Source organism: Lemur catta, chromosome 21, assembly GCF_020740605.2.
Source record: "Lemur catta isolate mLemCat1 chromosome 21, mLemCat1.pri, whole genome shotgun sequence".
NCBI lineage: Eukaryota > Metazoa > Chordata > Mammalia > Primates > Lemuridae > Lemur > Lemur catta.
The window spans coordinates 24,865,383-24,881,691 of NC_059148.1; the positions used below are offsets into that span (position 1 = coordinate 24,865,383).

The 16,309-nt window shown below is 42.1% G+C and overlaps 1 protein-coding gene across 4 annotated transcripts in view; it reads right to left on the minus strand.

The window, feature by feature from the left end:
• Window positions 1–2,914: 2,914 nt before the first annotated feature.
• PTPN11 (protein tyrosine phosphatase non-receptor type 11) overlaps window positions 2,915–16,309 on the minus strand; it is a 65,214-nt gene continuing 51,819 nt past the window's right edge. For 2 of the 4 annotated variants that reach the window (XM_045534789.1, XM_045534791.1), the window contains exons 11-16: window positions 16,064–16,230; window positions 15,044–15,111; window positions 14,280–14,431; window positions 9,712–9,824; window positions 7,617–7,718; window positions 2,915–6,916 (exon numbers count right to left, since the gene is read on the minus strand). In XM_045534789.1, coding sequence (XP_045390745.1) covers window positions 7,649–7,718; window positions 9,712–9,824; window positions 14,280–14,431; window positions 15,044–15,111; window positions 16,064–16,230 — 570 coding nt within the window. In that variant the 3' untranslated portion in view covers window positions 2,915–6,916; window positions 7,617–7,648. The remainder of the gene's footprint in view (window positions 6,917–7,616; window positions 7,719–9,711; window positions 9,825–14,279; window positions 14,432–15,043; window positions 15,112–16,063; window positions 16,231–16,309) is intronic. The other 2 variants (XM_045534792.1, XM_045534793.1) reach the window with 1 other exon arrangement.

Consider the following 16,309-nt stretch of genomic DNA (forward strand, 5'->3'; position numbering starts at 1 on the left):
TCAACGCTGTGTGTGATTCAACCACGTTGACGAGATCCACTCCTTTCCACGGCTCCATCGAACTGAAGCGTATGGAAAATCCCACCATTGACCCTATAGCCATTTTTCTGTAGAGGGACATTGCGGGGGGGAAGGTCTCCCATTGTTGGCTCCTACAAACAAACAATCGTTCTTGTGTGTGGACAGCTGCTCAGACAGTATGTTATGATTGTCAGCCCCGTTCTTCAGTGAGGAGCCTGAGGCCCTGAGAGCTTAGGTTACTCATCAAAGGCACACGGACTCATAACCAGGTCTTCACTCTCGGTCTTCCCCTACTCAGCTCTTCCATATCACCCTCTTCCAAAACTGAGATAGTCCCCACATTATCCAAGGCAGGGGTACTGATCAATCTATCTCTGTCCCCAAGATTAAAAGCCATTAGCAAATAAAAATATGTTTGCACTTCCTGAATGTGTTTGAATTAAGTTTTCATTCCACACCAGGGAGGAAGGCTAATTGAGGTTTCCCAACACTCACAGACTGTGATGAAAGTAAAAGGTTTTTTGCTCGACAATTACCCCTTAGAAGGGCTGCATAAGCTCTAATGCAACCCATGAATTGTGTTCACTGATTCTCCCTGCTATGTGCCATCAACTGGTAAATTCATATAACCCAGGAACAGGCTACCTCAAAGGCCTGCAAGAACATTCCCAAGTCCAATAGGAAGAGTACAGCTACTTACTAAGCACCTACTATGTGCCAGGCCATTCATTATCATTAGACTTCTCAACAACCCTTCACAAGAAGGCAGGCACCAGTATCTCCATTTTGCTAAAGAGGATGGGAGGATCGAAAGCCTTAACTGACTGGTCCAAGCTAGTAAATGGCAAAACCAGGAAAGAAACCCAAGCCTGTGGGGTCCCAAAACTCTGATGTTCCTACTAAATCAACATGCCTGGAAGAGAATGTTCCACGTCCACCTGATGCCTAAAACTCAAAGGTATTTAATGTCTTCAACCAAAAGGCCTATTTTCACTCACCCTAAGCAGAAACCTGATGGTTTATTCTTAAATCTAAAGATAGGAATCATATGGTCCCAAACAAAGAGTTTAGTCCATTTTCCTATGTGGAAAAGGTATTAAACACAATAATTCAATGCATAGTAGGGCACCACTAGAGGATAATTTGTGTAGCTGAGGCATGAGAGTGTTTTTTCTGTCCATAACTCAAACCTTTGTTAGATATTTTCTAAAACTGCCATACAAAGCAACACTTGGGGGAATCAACCCTTTAGAAAGAAGGAAATTGATTTTCAAATAAGAAAAAATGGTAATGTACAAAGCAACAAACATGGATGAATGAAGATGAAAAAAGAAAACTACTTTTTACAAGTCTAGAAATCCATCAAGACCCAGACAGCTGTCACCTCCTGAACAGACTTTAATTTTAGAGTTTGCTTCCTTTAAATTATTTTTTTCCTTCTCTTCCCATGGTTAGATGGGTTTAACATATGCTTGGGATTTCACAAACTCGGTTTTGGTAGGTGTGATGTCTAAGAATATCAGAAGCTTTTTTTTTTTTTTTTTTTTGAGAGAGTCTCACTCTGTTGCCTGGGCTAGAGTGCTGTGGCGTCAGCCTAGCTCACAGCAACCTCAAACTCTCAAGTAATCCTCCCGCCTGGGCCTCCCAGAGTGCTAGGATTACAGGTGTGAGCCACCGCGCCCGGCCTCATGACTGTCCTTTAACACGCAATCCAGGACGTCAGGAAGGATCCCATGGAACGAGGAGGCGTCTCCAGGCTGGCAGTGTGGACAGCATCTCTTCTAAACCCGGAGGGTAAACACCAAACAGCACCATGGTTTGAAACGCCAGCAGAGATCCTCCTGCGATCCACAGCCTCAGCCCTTCTTCATGACTCTGAATCCCATTTGGAATTAGTTGTCTAATTTCTGTCTATTGTCTTGGTCTTGGGCAGCTTTGGGAACCGCCTTCTGACTTGGGCGAGGCCTCGCCCCCCCTGGAAGATGCCACCGTGTCAGCTTGTTCTGGCCACTGCTCCTCCTCCACCTCCATTTCGCAGGTGCTCTGTATTTTTGAAAGGACAGGTAACGGCTAACCAACTAAACCAGCTGGACAGTAATCTACTGTACGCATTAAACAGCTCCGTTGAGATTGAGAGCAGGGCCACAGTATTCTACAGTGTAAATAAGTAACCCAAATCATCCCATATAATTACAGTAGGAAACTAAAAACTACCTGTTTTATTACTTACAAAATGATTTCTTTATGCCCATGCCAATGCTCAGTATTGTCAGAAGAAAGTGGCCTTGTTTATATGTGGCCTAAACCTACTCTAAAGGAAGAGCTGATGTCCTATAGCACATAATTCACTCCTGCAAGCCTCCCTTACCAATCCTTCACTTCATATCCCCACCCAATGCTATTTACATTCAGTTCTGTGTGTTATCTAATTATTTCCTGCATATACATATACATTGTGTGTGAGAGAGAGACAGAGACAGAGAGAGAAAGAAACAGAGAGACAGAGAGGGATGGGGTCTTGCTATGTTGTCCAGGCTGATCTTGAACTCCTGGGCTCAGGCGATCCTCCCACCTTGGCCTCCTGAGTAGCTGGGATGCTGGGACTATAGGTGCACACCAACATGCCCAGCATTCCCTGTATATTTTGCACAGACATACTTTTCACTCTTCATTTACTCACAAGTTCTTCCAAACAGAATTTCTTGTCTCCGAAAGCTATTCATAGAACAGGCACTCAGTGAATTCTTGAGGAACTGATTCATTTACTCTATATTCCAAGTCACCTTCTAGATAAGAGCTGCTAAATGTCAGCATTTTGCCAGTGTGAGAGGTCGAGTGATCTATAATCCCATTTTTTTCTGGACCTTTCTGATGAAGCAAATGACAAATGCCATAATATAAGAAAATGGTTTTATTCCTAATTTTTAGTTCCCATACAGTTTACAAATACACTTTTCTTCTGATAATACGGCTTTGCAACTAGCAAAGCAGTTGAACTAACACCCATAAATACAGGTGGGGAGACAATTAACATCCACTAATGTTTCTCTACATAAACTATTCTTTTAATGTCATTTTTTAAAAACAATTGCAAATAGACTACATAATATATGTGGGCAAAGAGGCAATTACGTGAATCTCTTGAAACACTAAATGTATAATAAACAGCATATTATCAACATTTACATGATTCACATCAAAATGATGACATCCTAAAACGTATTCCTTTTAAAGGATAGATTTATCAATAAAATATTACATATCTTTTAATACTCTGGTACAATACTTCTTCATATACTGCAGGAAAATTAATTGTAGGTCTAGTCATCTGCTTAATAAAGAATCCTTTTCCATTAGCTTTTATTAATAAAAGAATCACAATTAGGTCATAAATAAACAGGCAAATTATTAATTACATGATTTGAGGTTTAGGATGAAAACTGGTAAAAATTAGTTTGATATACAGCAAAGTTATACAATACACTAAAACCAACTGTTTAATCTGTTTGCCTTGTGTGAACTGCCCATAGTGAAAAAGGAATAAACTTTTTAGTGACGGAAGATACAATAAAGTATATTTTGGAACTTATTTTCCAAGAGGAAGAAGGAAAGAGATTTCAACAAAATCAAGGGCTAATACGGATTCTAAGAAAGGCATCTTGCAATCGGGGAGGCCATGTGCTTGCTATATATAAAATTTTACTCCCCCAACAACATACAGAAAACAAAAACTGCACTGGGTTTATGTTTATGTCTACAGTCTAAGTTTCCCTTAGGGATACTAATCTACAACAAAACACTTCACAATTGCATACCTTTCCACATTCCCCTGAACTAGAAATAACCCAAGATATTATATTAGTTCTTAAAATCCCCAGTAAAAGCATCCCCTAAAAATAATCTTGACCATTTTCTTGGCTGTTCCAAAGCACCCGGGCCCCGTAAAGAACGCAGACACCAAGAAAGTCCTACCCATGTTTTCTCATCCCCACTTAGCCACATTTGAAAAGTCATTCATTTCAATGGCAGAGATGACCGTAAGTTTCAGAAGGGCCACACACTGGACACGAGGTGTCTTTTTATTTTTTTTTTAAAAAAAAGCTATTAAGACTCTGACATTTGGCTTTTATGGTTTTAACCCCAATACTGCATGCCAGATAATTCTTGCACCCCAAATATAAAATCCTATGCTTATAATTTAAAAACACTCAGCCAGCTATGGAACATTGTGCATATTTAACGTCTACCAGCAAACAAAAAGTAGACTGCATATGTGTATCCTTCACACCTATTCTCCAGGTAACCTGATTCACCCGTTACTGACTGCTCTGGCCCTGGGCCCCTTGACTTCCTCAGACACCACCTCTTTGGAACTTTCCTGTCCACTATTTTTTAAAACCTGAACCTCGAGCTCCCCCCACCAGCCCAGCCCTTCTGCCTGATTCCATTCCAAGTAAAGTAAACTCATCTGCGAACCTGCAATCACCTTTTATCAAACACACAACAAACCTTAGCAACCTAGGGACTATTATATGAATCTTGTCTTGGCATTAAGTTTACGTAACAACATGACAGCTTGCTGACCTCATGGAGGGAAATCTAAATGAAATCAATGTCCTAGAACAAACAAAGCTGGCCAAGATCAGGTACTTCCATCCCACGTGCAAGAACAACTGATCTTCAGCTACAGGTTAAAGCAGCAGATATATCTGTACAATCGAACCCTTGTATGCTGGTGAAAGACTTTGTCCCCAAAGTCAAGTCAAGACATCATCACAAAATTGAAGCAAAATGGAGAACGGTTCAATGTGATAATGCAATAAAAAGAACAGGATTCAAGATCCTTTCTGCAAATACTGAACTGGAATCTGTTTCTTGATAGGCTTGCCAGGAAGACAGTAGTCATGGCATTCCCCTAAGAAGGTACCCTCCAGGCCACAACTGTGTTCTGAAGCAATTCTAAGTCCAGCGGATCTTGGGGCAGGCGTGGGGGTGTCAGTGGACATTCTGTCTGTGAACATGACAGCCACTGAGCTCCCAAACGACCTCAGGGTTTCAAGGAACTCAAAGACCTCGGAAAGGAGCTACTGCCAGGGCTGGATCTAGGCCTTCCTTTCAGGAGCCAGAAGAATCTGAGGAGATCGCAACGTCACGGCAAAGTGGCCGTAGCATTTTATTATCGTTACAAAAGTCAACCCAGGATATTTTCATTGAAATATACTCATTGAGCGATGATTCAATACACAAGGCAAAGAGGGATGTCTTTGGAGAAGGCACTTAAGGTAGAACATTAGCAAGTCTTACTGCTTGGCTAAAACAAAAATGAGCTCATTCAATCCAGCTGGAGGCCAGTCAGGACTGTTCCTTCTCACTGTGGTCCTACTAGAAACCAGTGGCATCAAAAAAGTGTCACATTCCCCATAGTCTGGGGGTGCCCCAATGATGGGGTGGTTCCACTCTCAAAACCTCTGTCCCCCTACACACATCCATCCTTACAAGATCAGTTTTCCCAAGTGTTGGTTCAGAAAATATGCTCAGAGCTGGCAGAACTGGTTCATGAAGCTTCTAGAAGGCCCTTTCTTTATTCCTCAGTCTGACTTGCAGCTTATACCAGCTATTGTAAGCAGCTTCAGCTTCCCAAGGTCACTAGCAGTTTCTACTTTTGCTAATATAGTTGGTTTTCCATGGCACTGGCTGTGACAGTCTGTTAGACTGGCAGCCCCGCAATGAACTGCACCTCCACCGCACGCCACGCCCTCTTCTTGAATCTGGGCTGGGCTCGTGACTCGTTTCATCACTAGAGGGCAGTAGAAGGGACGCTGCAACAGTTCCGGACTCAAGTCTTAAGAAGGCCTGGCTGCTTCTGCTTTCAAGCTCTTGGCAGCTCTGAGCTGCACACAGGGGGTCTAGATACCCTGCTAGAGAGACCACATAGAGGAGGAGAGACCCTGAGGGCTGCATGCAGAGAAAGAAGCCCAGCCATCCCAGTGTTTCTGCCAACCTGCTGGCCACATGGGTGACCGCCGGCAAGGCCAGCAGAAGAACAGCTCAGCTGAGCCCAGCTGAGAAAGAACAGCTGGGGGTGGAGTGGGGTCATTTTAAAATTTTGGGGTGATTTGTCAGCAACATTTGACAACCAAAAACACTGTTCATCCACAGATGCCTTTTTTCTAAATACAAGACAATTACTCAAATGCAAAGAAAATATGGCAAACATTTTTCCATCACAACCTTCTCAGTCAACAGCTGAATGGTAATTGGTCATCTGCTAAGAAAACATACTTCTCTATACTAATTCATAAAAATTTTATGACTTTTTTTCCCCATGATTCTTTAATGACAATGCAAAGGTAGACAGCGTCTGACAGTCTCAGGCCCTGGCTTAAGTCTCATTGAGCCAAAAAAAGAAGCCGTCAAAATGAATTCTCCGTTACTGGATAAGCTATACTAAATGAGATTGTTCTCACTTCTCTGGGATGTTGTTACTTAATTTTCCCAAATCATTTCTTCTTACAAGTGCCCTATCATCCCCCACAAAAAGAAAAAAATTAAATTGGTTAAGGTTATAAAAAGAAAAAAAAACTGCCCATACCTAGAATTTGAATCCCCATAATTGGCAAAACATAGAGCACGATTTAACTGCTTCCTCAATTTAAAACAAAATTCTATAAAATATATAACATTGTCTACATTGTAGAGATGATTTCTTCTTATCTGAGGAAATGAGTAATTGGAAATCGGGTATTGTTGAGTAAAAATACAGGTCTTTACATGGTTTCAAATTTTGCTTATTAAAAGGTAGCCAATCACAATGCAAGCCTTTCAAATTCATTCTTCACATAAACTTTCTTGCATCCATTCTTGATCTTTTTAGGGAGAGGGTGAAAGTCCACATCTAGGGAAAAAATAAGTTAGAATCTTTAAGGAGCATACATCTAAAGGCTTGACAAAGCATTAAACAATTCTAAAGCAGATTTAAAGCTTTTAAATATACTACCCATTGAAGTGGGAATTTCAACATGAAATACTGACACTTTGAGTTTCTAACTTATTAAAACATACATCACATACTTGGGTCACAATCTGAAAAGGTAATTGACAGGGAAGAGACACACAAGAGATATAAATTCCCAGCAGAGCTGGAAGGGACGTCAAAGGCCAGGGAGGTCTGGTACCCTGTGTCACACAGCCGGTCAGAAGTCAAGTGAAACCAGAACTCAGGCTTCCTAACTCCCAACCATCCAGTGCTTTGTCTAGAAGCTTCCAGATCCCTACAGATCATCCCCAGCATGGCATGGGTTAACCAACTCTAACAAAAATTGTAGGAAGAGTTATACCTGTACCAATATCAACCATTTCTCTGGAATAAGTACTAGCATTGCCCCTTGCAGAATTAATTCTGTTTGGTTTCAATGCTTAATGAACTATAGACTAAATCCACCTTGGAAAAGGAAGCACAGAGCAAGAAAAAGGAGGCTGGTTTGTAAAACTCAATTATGGTACACTCTGCTGAAACATTCACAGATTATTTGCCTGCTTAAAGATGCTGCAAATTATATAAACAATTAACCAATAGAGCACTGGCATTGAAATACCTATTTCTGTGCAGAAGCTTTGGCAGATCTTCTCATCTGAAACTTTTCTGCTGCTGCATCAGGCCCACGTTTTCATAGACTCTAGCATTATCTTCTCTCATTCTGCAGAGAAAAGAAAATGCAAGACGTTTATAAAAATGTAGACCGTGCTGTTTAAACGTACTCGATATTTATAAAGCACACTCTACATTCTTTGGGAACCGGCTATGGTGCAGTCACAGTTCCTGAGCCCAGGAGCGGACATTCTTAACAGGGATAGGAGACATACACGTACAGCAATATAATTGAAAAGTTCAAAGTCAACTAAGAGCCTTGAGTCCCTGTGCTCTCTGGGTCTGAAGGAAAGTGGGTTGTTCTAAGGAGGCTTGTAGGATGAGGCATATGAGTTACACCATGAAGGAAGGTGGGACACACACATTACAGAAAGAAATGATATTAGCTTCCAGCAGAGGAATATGAATGGGCAAAAGCCGCAAGCAGTCAGGCAGTGATTAGAGATCCACTCAGCCCCGGCTCAGGTTGCATGAAGGGGAACGGCTGGTTTAGGGCCCCAGGAAAGAGCCGCAGCATCAAAGCACCCAGACTCCTTTCTGCTGAGCAGGAAGGGGTGATGAGAGCCATCTAGGAGGGCAGGAGCCCAGCAGCTGTGGGTGCCAGCTGGAGAGGGGCTCCGGTAAGAGGGTGTCCTGCGTCTGTACCCTACAGGGTGGACATCAGGAATGAGAGGCCAAGAGCCCATTAGCCACAGGTATGCCATTGGTACTAAGCGAATCATGACAGCTGACTCTGTCTGCCAACATGAAGTGAAAGCTTTCTGGCAAGGACTCAGAGCCCTGACATTCTGATTCCACTGCAAATTATTGCAGAGAGCAATTTAAAATACCAACTTCCCCAGTCAGTCCACCGGGAAAGAAAAAAGCAGGTAGAAAGAAGAGGCAACTCGGAGGAGAGAATACTTCTGCTATATAATTTCTTTTCAGTGTTAAATAGAAAGCAAATAATACAAGCCTCATGTATGCTACCTAAAACATTTACATAGAATATTAAAGTCAGCAGGGGTTTAAAAACCTACATCAGAAGCAAACAGAGATAAGATTCTTAAGGGAAAATAAAAAGTAAATGTTATACTAGAGAGTGACTTTAGAATATATAGGAAAATAAAAACTTACAATTGCTATTCATATCACCAGTTTAAGAAATGTTCTCCTATCATGTTTTAGCATAAACAAGGAGTCAGCAAAGTTTCTCCGGGAAAGACCAGAAAGTATTTTAGGCTCTGCATGCCATACATGGTCTCTGTCATATGTTATTCTTTGGGTTTTGTTTTGTTGTTGGGTTTTGTTTTTGTTTCACAACCCTTTAAGAACCATTCATGGACTATATACAATAACAGGACATGCCAGCCTGAATAACATAGTGAGACCCCATCTCTATAAAAAAATTTTAAAAATTAGCTGGGCACGGTGGCATATGCCTGTAATCCCAGCTACTTGGGAGGCTGAGGCAGGAGGATCACTTGAGCCCAGGAGTTTGAGCGGGCAGTGAGCTCTGATGACATCACTGCACTCTAGCCCAGGCAACAAAGCAAGACCTTATACCAAAAAACAAAAACAAAAATCAGGCCATGGCCCAGATTTGGCCCGTAGTTTGCTGACCCCTGGTTTAAACACCAAAAGCGATTTCTGTTGACTGGTGGAAAATCAGCAGATCATAGTTGTTTTGACACACTAATGGCCAATTTATTTACTTTTTTTAGCAAAGAGTCTTAACACATCATAAGAGATATGACCTTCTCTTGCAGTAATTCCCATCCCATCAATAGAAACATTAGATTCTTCTTGGAGAACCACTGCTTGATACACACATAATCCTATAGCTAGCACAGCAATCAGCCTTCAGTTTAGGACAATTACATTTTACTTCAGACACCATCAACACAATCCATAGAAACTGCCAATCACTGAGACACGAATCGCTGGGCGACAGTCATTTGCACCAGTGAAAGGCACATGCTACAAAGACTTGTTTTTTGTTTTTAAAGCCTTTTTTATAGCACTATGTTCAGGTAAAAAGAATTTTCTTCATCACTACTTACTCTGCACAGGGTGGCGTTGGGGTACAAGGCGGGAGGGGACTCTGATCGCCACTGGTCTGGTCCGCTAGAGAATACTTAATATTTGTGTACTCGTGCCCTTTCCTCTTGCTTTTCTGAAAGTTGGAAGAGCGTACATATGAGGGACTATGATTTTTTTAAAGGAATAAAGAAACAAAAAAGGTATTTCACTGAGACAGAAAGAGAGAGAGAGAAACAGGTTACACCCTAGAGGATACTGATCTGTTGACCACATTTTTAGGAAATTCACCTCCTCAGTGTAAATACACCAGCTGGGTGAAAAGTGCTTTTGAACCATATAATTCAAAAGCACAGAAAGTCATGCGCTATCGACTTACTGCATTGAATCAAATGCACCTATTTCTGAGCTAAGAGAAAATTCACACCATCCTTGCCACGTTAGCATGGAATCATTTCATAGTTTTGTGTGCAACACATGTAATGATTTTCAGGTAAACAGCTGGGAAAAGAAGTCCAGAAATAAATTCAGTCTAAGTAGAAATGGCACACAGGAACGAAAGGCAATAGTGCTCTTATCAGAAGCAATAACACACTTTGTCATATCTCCCCTAATCCCTGTAAAAGACCCCAGCACCTTTCCAAACTTCGTTGTTGGATCTACCGATATCCTGCAGGGGGGCTGAGGGTGGTGCGCAGAGGCAAAGAAAATTAGCAGGAATGTAACCTCAGCTCAGATGTGGAGTGAACTGTATTTGGGAAGACTTCTAGTTAGATGGCTAATCACCCTCTCCTACTCCTCATGCGCCTGGAAACAGCCAGCTGGCCTCATTCTAGCATTACTCAGGACGGGCAAGCAGCAGAAAGGGTGGCCTTATCAAATACTGATGGACACATGGGAACTTTCATGCTCTGCTGGTGAGAGGGTAGATTGGCACCATCCCTTTAGTGCACAATTAGTGGCAGTAGCATTAACTAGTTAGTACCTAGTAAAAAATAAAAAGGTAACCCTGAACACCTACTCCTTGAGAAATCCTTGCACATAAGCCAAAGAGCTGTACAAGGATGGCCTGTGACATGCTATTTTTGATAATGTCCTGGCTGGGTGCGGTGGCTCACACCCAGGGCCCATCAGGACGTAGCCCCATCATAAGTCAAGGAGCTTTACAGATCTTAAGTATTCTCACCACACACACACACAAAAGTAACTACGTGAGATGATGGATGTGTTAATTAACTTCATTGTGGAATCATTTCAGATATGTATGTGTATCAAAATATCATGTTGAACACTCTGGATATATACAACTTTTACTTGTCAAATATATTTAATAAAGCTGGAAGGGAAAGGCAGTGATGAAAACAGAAAAGGTATTACGGGAAACAGGTTAGTAACACAGTCTGTAGTATCTACCTACAAGATATTATTATAACTTACAAGGGGAAAAGTAGTAACTTACAGTAGAGAAACCTGACAGACATCACCTTATTCAAGTGATCAAAGTTCCCACCACCAGTAATGAATCAAATTATCATTGTGCTCCTGCTATGATGTACTAAGAACACAACATTACTTCTTGTGACAGTCCTGTCAAAAATACATGACCTGAATCTAATCAAGAGAAAACATCAGACAAGTCCAAACTGAGAGGCATTCTACCGAATAATTGGCCTGAACCCTTCAAAAAGGTCTAGGTCATGAGTGAGAAGAATGACTGAGAAACTGTCCCAGATTAGAGACTAAAGATACATGACAACTAAACGAACTGTGTGACCCTGGACCACATAAAGGATATTGGTAGGACAAACTGGCAAAATCGGAATACAGTCTGAAGGTTAGACAGTAGTATTATATCAGTGTTAATTTCCTGATTTTGATCATTGTACTACTGGTTATATAAGAGAATGTCCTTATTTTTAGAAAGTACACATTTTCCAAACATTTGGAGGCAGAGGGGCATAAATGTTTGCAACTAACAAACATTTCATTTTAAAAATTTACAGAGATATGGCTGGGCACAGGGGCTCATGCCTGTAACCCTAGCACTCTGGGAGGCTGAAGCAGGAGGATCGCTTAAGCTCAGGAGTTCGAGACCAGCTTGAGCAAGAACGAGACCCCGTCTCTACTAAAAATAGAAAAAATTAGGCAGCCATGGTGGCATGCACCTATAATCCCAGCTACTAGGGAGGCTGAGGCAAGAGGATCACTTGAGCCCAGGAGTTTGAGGTTGCAGTGAGCTATAAGGATGTCACTGTACTCTAGCCCCGGCAACAGAGTGAGACTCCATCTCAAAAAAAAAAAATTTACATATATATATATATATATATATATATATATATATATATATATAATTTTTTTAAACCAAGAGAATGAATGAATAAGTTAAATGTGTTAAAATGTTAACAGTCAGGAAAGCTGGGTAAAGGAAATTCCATGCACTGCTTCTGCAAATACAAAATTTTTTTTAATACTGTAAATGGAAATTCACAGAAAGGTCTACCTCCAAGTAGCCGCAGACTGTGAGAACTGCTTATAAACACTTGAGAATTTTCTTAATCTTGCTTTGTTTGCACTTTCCTCTGGATTCCCACATCTGATTCTGTGTTTCTCTTCTTCCTTTCCCACGGCTCTTCACCCGTCATTTATTTTTTTGTGTGTGTGCTGATCTCTCTGTAGCAAATTCTTTTACTCCCAAAGGTCCTCAATGCTTCATAATTTTGGACATGACTGTATTACAAAATGATCAATTATCCTGAATGAGTTTTGTTCTTTGGCCTAACTTAAAAATCAGGTGGGTTTCAGGTTTTTTTGTTTTTATGTAGAGATTGATGCTTAATATTTTTAAGTCTGTAACTTAAACCTTCTACTAAATGAAAGTACTTCTTACTTTACCACGAGCCATCAGGTAGCCAGTTCCCAGAGTGATTCAAACCATACAATGCAGAAAACTACACGTTACAGGATATCATTTGTAAAAATAAATAATCTAAGCCTACACATTTTTAAAACAGTAGCTAATATGCTTCCTAGCACAGCACTGACCTATCAGCACCAGAAGTCCTGGCTGAATGAATGAAGGAATGAATGAATGCAAACATTCTTGGGGTTGGATTACCAGGACCTTCAGTTTTCTATATCTGCAACACTTAAATTATTAAGGAGCATATTTTGCTTTCGTCCCCTGCCTCCCCCACCCCAAAAAGGCAGCAATAAAGATTTTTTTTTAAGTAGTTCCTAAATCCAACCTACAACCTCAGAGTTAAGGTCAGAGAGGCCCTACAGCAATGAGAAGACGTAAAGTGCTATAAAAGCTACAGAAGGAGGGTCCTTAAATTCTCTAAAATAAGGATAAAACCAAAATTTCTAAATGAAATAAAGAGGGCTTTTCTCCCCTAGCTTTTCCAAGCAGGGCTACATCATGTGCTTCAAGATATCCCGGAACATTTTCTAACTTATCGCAACTGTGCTATGTTCACTTTGTATTTATTAGGCGTCCTTCCCTTCGGGCAACTGTTTGCTGCACTATTCCTGGACCAAACTGAGTATAATGGCAGATACACACATAAAATAACCTATAGTAACCATCTAAATACTTCATAGCACCTAAAATAATACAAATTCAGATTTCAAGCACTAATATTCAAAACTGGTATCTTATTCATTACTTGACCTTGCATTTCTATACACATTCTGTCTCCGAAGATGTTTTTGTACAATGAAACAAAAGCATTGTGTGAGCTGAGATCCTCCTGAACTCAGTAGCAGGTGCCTTACTTCGGCTAACCAAACTTTCATAATGTGCTGCTATTCTGCTAGGCTAAAAAATCTTTCAAATAGGTGGCAGGTCCCATTTTGAAAAGAGCTTAGTTCCCACTTTGAAAAGCTGAGTTCTCTGGAAGGCAATGAACAGGGTAAGGCAGGCAAATGTCACTGATGTTTAGACACGACCCCCCGCCTTCAGCACAGCAGTGGGGTTGCGGGGTGGGGGAGATGCGCACAGCCCTCAAAAGAGCAGTTCTCCTCATTTCCCTCGTCTCAGCATATTCCTAATTAACCCAGCTTTGTGTCTGTTATGAATAGCTTCAAATGGAAAGGCTCCAATTCCACATTCTTCTTCATTATGCACAGCTTATTAAAACTGAAATTTCACTGTTTCCAACTCGACCAAATTAGCGGTTCAAACTGCCGTGTGCTATTAAGAGCGAGGCATTCGTTTTAAGAGATGGAAGCAGGATAAACATGGCCTGGATGAAAGCTGGAACAGGCTAGAAACCTCAAGGCCTTGAGTTCTAAGCTTGCCATGGGAGCCTGGGAACGTCATAACCTTTCTGCGCGGCAGTTCCTCCACCTGGCTGGCCAGGACAATGGCATGGTGCCCCACCCTAAGCTCCTCTGGACTGAAAATTCATAGCTATGAAGGACGGAATAATTACCAGTTTCCAGAGGGGCTCTTTTAGTTGGGAACTTGTTTCCCCTTCCCAAATAAAAACGGTTGTGTATCTGAGCCCGTCCTCCTGCTCAAAAGGAAACCATATCCAAGAGGCCTAGAAAGAAAAGGAAAATCCGAGTGCCAGCCCCTCCAGGCTGATACCTGCTCTTCTTCAATCCTGCGCTGTAGTGTTTCAATGTAATGCTGGACGGCCATGTAGATAAATCGGTACTGTGCTTCTGTCTGGACCATCCCTGACCTCTGAGACCGCACCATCTGGATGGTTTTGGGAACGTCAATGTCGCAGTCAACACCTACAAAGCAAACACCACAGCCAAGAGGAAGTTATTTAATGCAAAACTACTTTGTTTCGTTTTAGAAGCAGGGTCTCTCTACGGTGCCCTGGCTGGACCTGAACTCCTGGGCTCAAGGGATCCTCCCGCTTCAGCCTCCCAAGTAGATGGGAATACAGGTGTGTGCTACTATGCCTGGCGCAAAGCACAACTTTTGGGAGACCTGGAGATAAAGCTGATTTAGTCTTTGCTGTTTCAGCTGAACATGTTCCAACGGCTACAGCACCGAACTTCCGACCAACACCAATGATCCCAGATCACATGATGAAGTGTGGGAGGTCGGGATCCCCACGTTCTAACAGCACCCCATACCGCAAACGAGGCTAGGAGGCTAGGTAGAGATTGTCACTACATGTGACACAAAAGGCCAGAGCCATGGGGTCCACACCTCCTAGACCTCATTTTGTATCAAAAGCTCAAATTGCATCACCTCTGTTCTCAGGCAGACATATTAAAAGTCTTCAGCCTAGATTTTTATGAAAAATTCTTCTCTTCCCTCAGCTATGTCAGTAGCTCTTTCCTTCCAGAAACTCAAAACAGGAACTGCAGCTTCTTGCCCTTCCAATGACCTACCTTTCTCTCTGATGATGTCAATAAGGATATCAATCACAATGAATGTCCCTGTCCGGCCAATTCCAGCACTGTAGGCAGAAGGACAAAAAAGACGGGGACAACAGAGTCATTCATGGGGGTTTCCTACTGAAAACCACACTATTAATATTAACAGAAACAACATCTGCTGTTGGGAGTTATTTATAAGATCGTCTATTTATGTATGAAAATATGTTGGCAAAGGGCACAGGGCTTTGGAGTCAGCCCAGCCTGCTCTCGGAGCCCAGCTTCCCCACTACAATGTGCCTGATGCGAGTCCCTTAACCTCTCTGACCCTCAGTTTCCTCATCTGTGAAATGGGGACAGCAGCACATACCTCATAGGGAGGTATTGTGAGGATCAAATGTGAATAACGTACAAAAAACACTTTGCTCAGAGGCAGGTACAAAGCAAGTGCTCAATAAATGGTAGCTTTTTAAAACATGGGACAAATAAAAAGTTTCACATATATCCACTCGCCCAACAAATGAATGAGATTTAGGGAACCAAACTTTCCCCAGCGTGACCATGAAGCCCAAACTTGAGCATCAACAGTCCACATGCTCTGGTGTAGAGCCCACGGCTTCCATCAAAGGCCTTGGTGGGAAGCAGGCAGAATCTTGGGAAGCAAACAAGTGCAGTGGCAGGAGAAAAAAATAGATCTTATTTACACAGTAGAAGAGAACAGAATCACAGTCAAACAGATGAATCCTAAATTACTATATTAAAAAAGAAAACCAAGCAAAATGACTAGACTAAGGGATCTTTGAGAATAAGGTCTGTGTCCACCCCACCCCCACCACCGGACACCTGGCAGTCCTATAGGGTCTATGAGAAATATACTTTGGGGTCAAACTGTCCCTTAATATAGTTTGTTCATACCTCAAATAGATACTAAATTTCCCCTACAGTTAAAGAGCTGGGGGTGGGTAGGTAAAGCAAGCCGTGGGTGCTGGGAGACGGGGACAGGCTGTGGCCTAGAGAGGCGGCAGGGGCTGTCACCTGCAGTGCACCACGACTGGCCCTGCGTCCGTGATGCTCTCCTGCTTGTGGTGGACCTCCTCCAAGAAGTCCAGCACGCCCCCGGGGTCGCTGGGCACTCCGTGGTCCGGCCACGTCCGAAAGTGGTACTGCCAGACGGTTCTCTCCGTATTCCCCTGGAGTAGAGCCAAGAAAAACCAGAAAAGAATTAAATAAATCAAGGGGTTGAGGGACCACCCCGTTCCAAGTTTACCTATACCCTGCGTG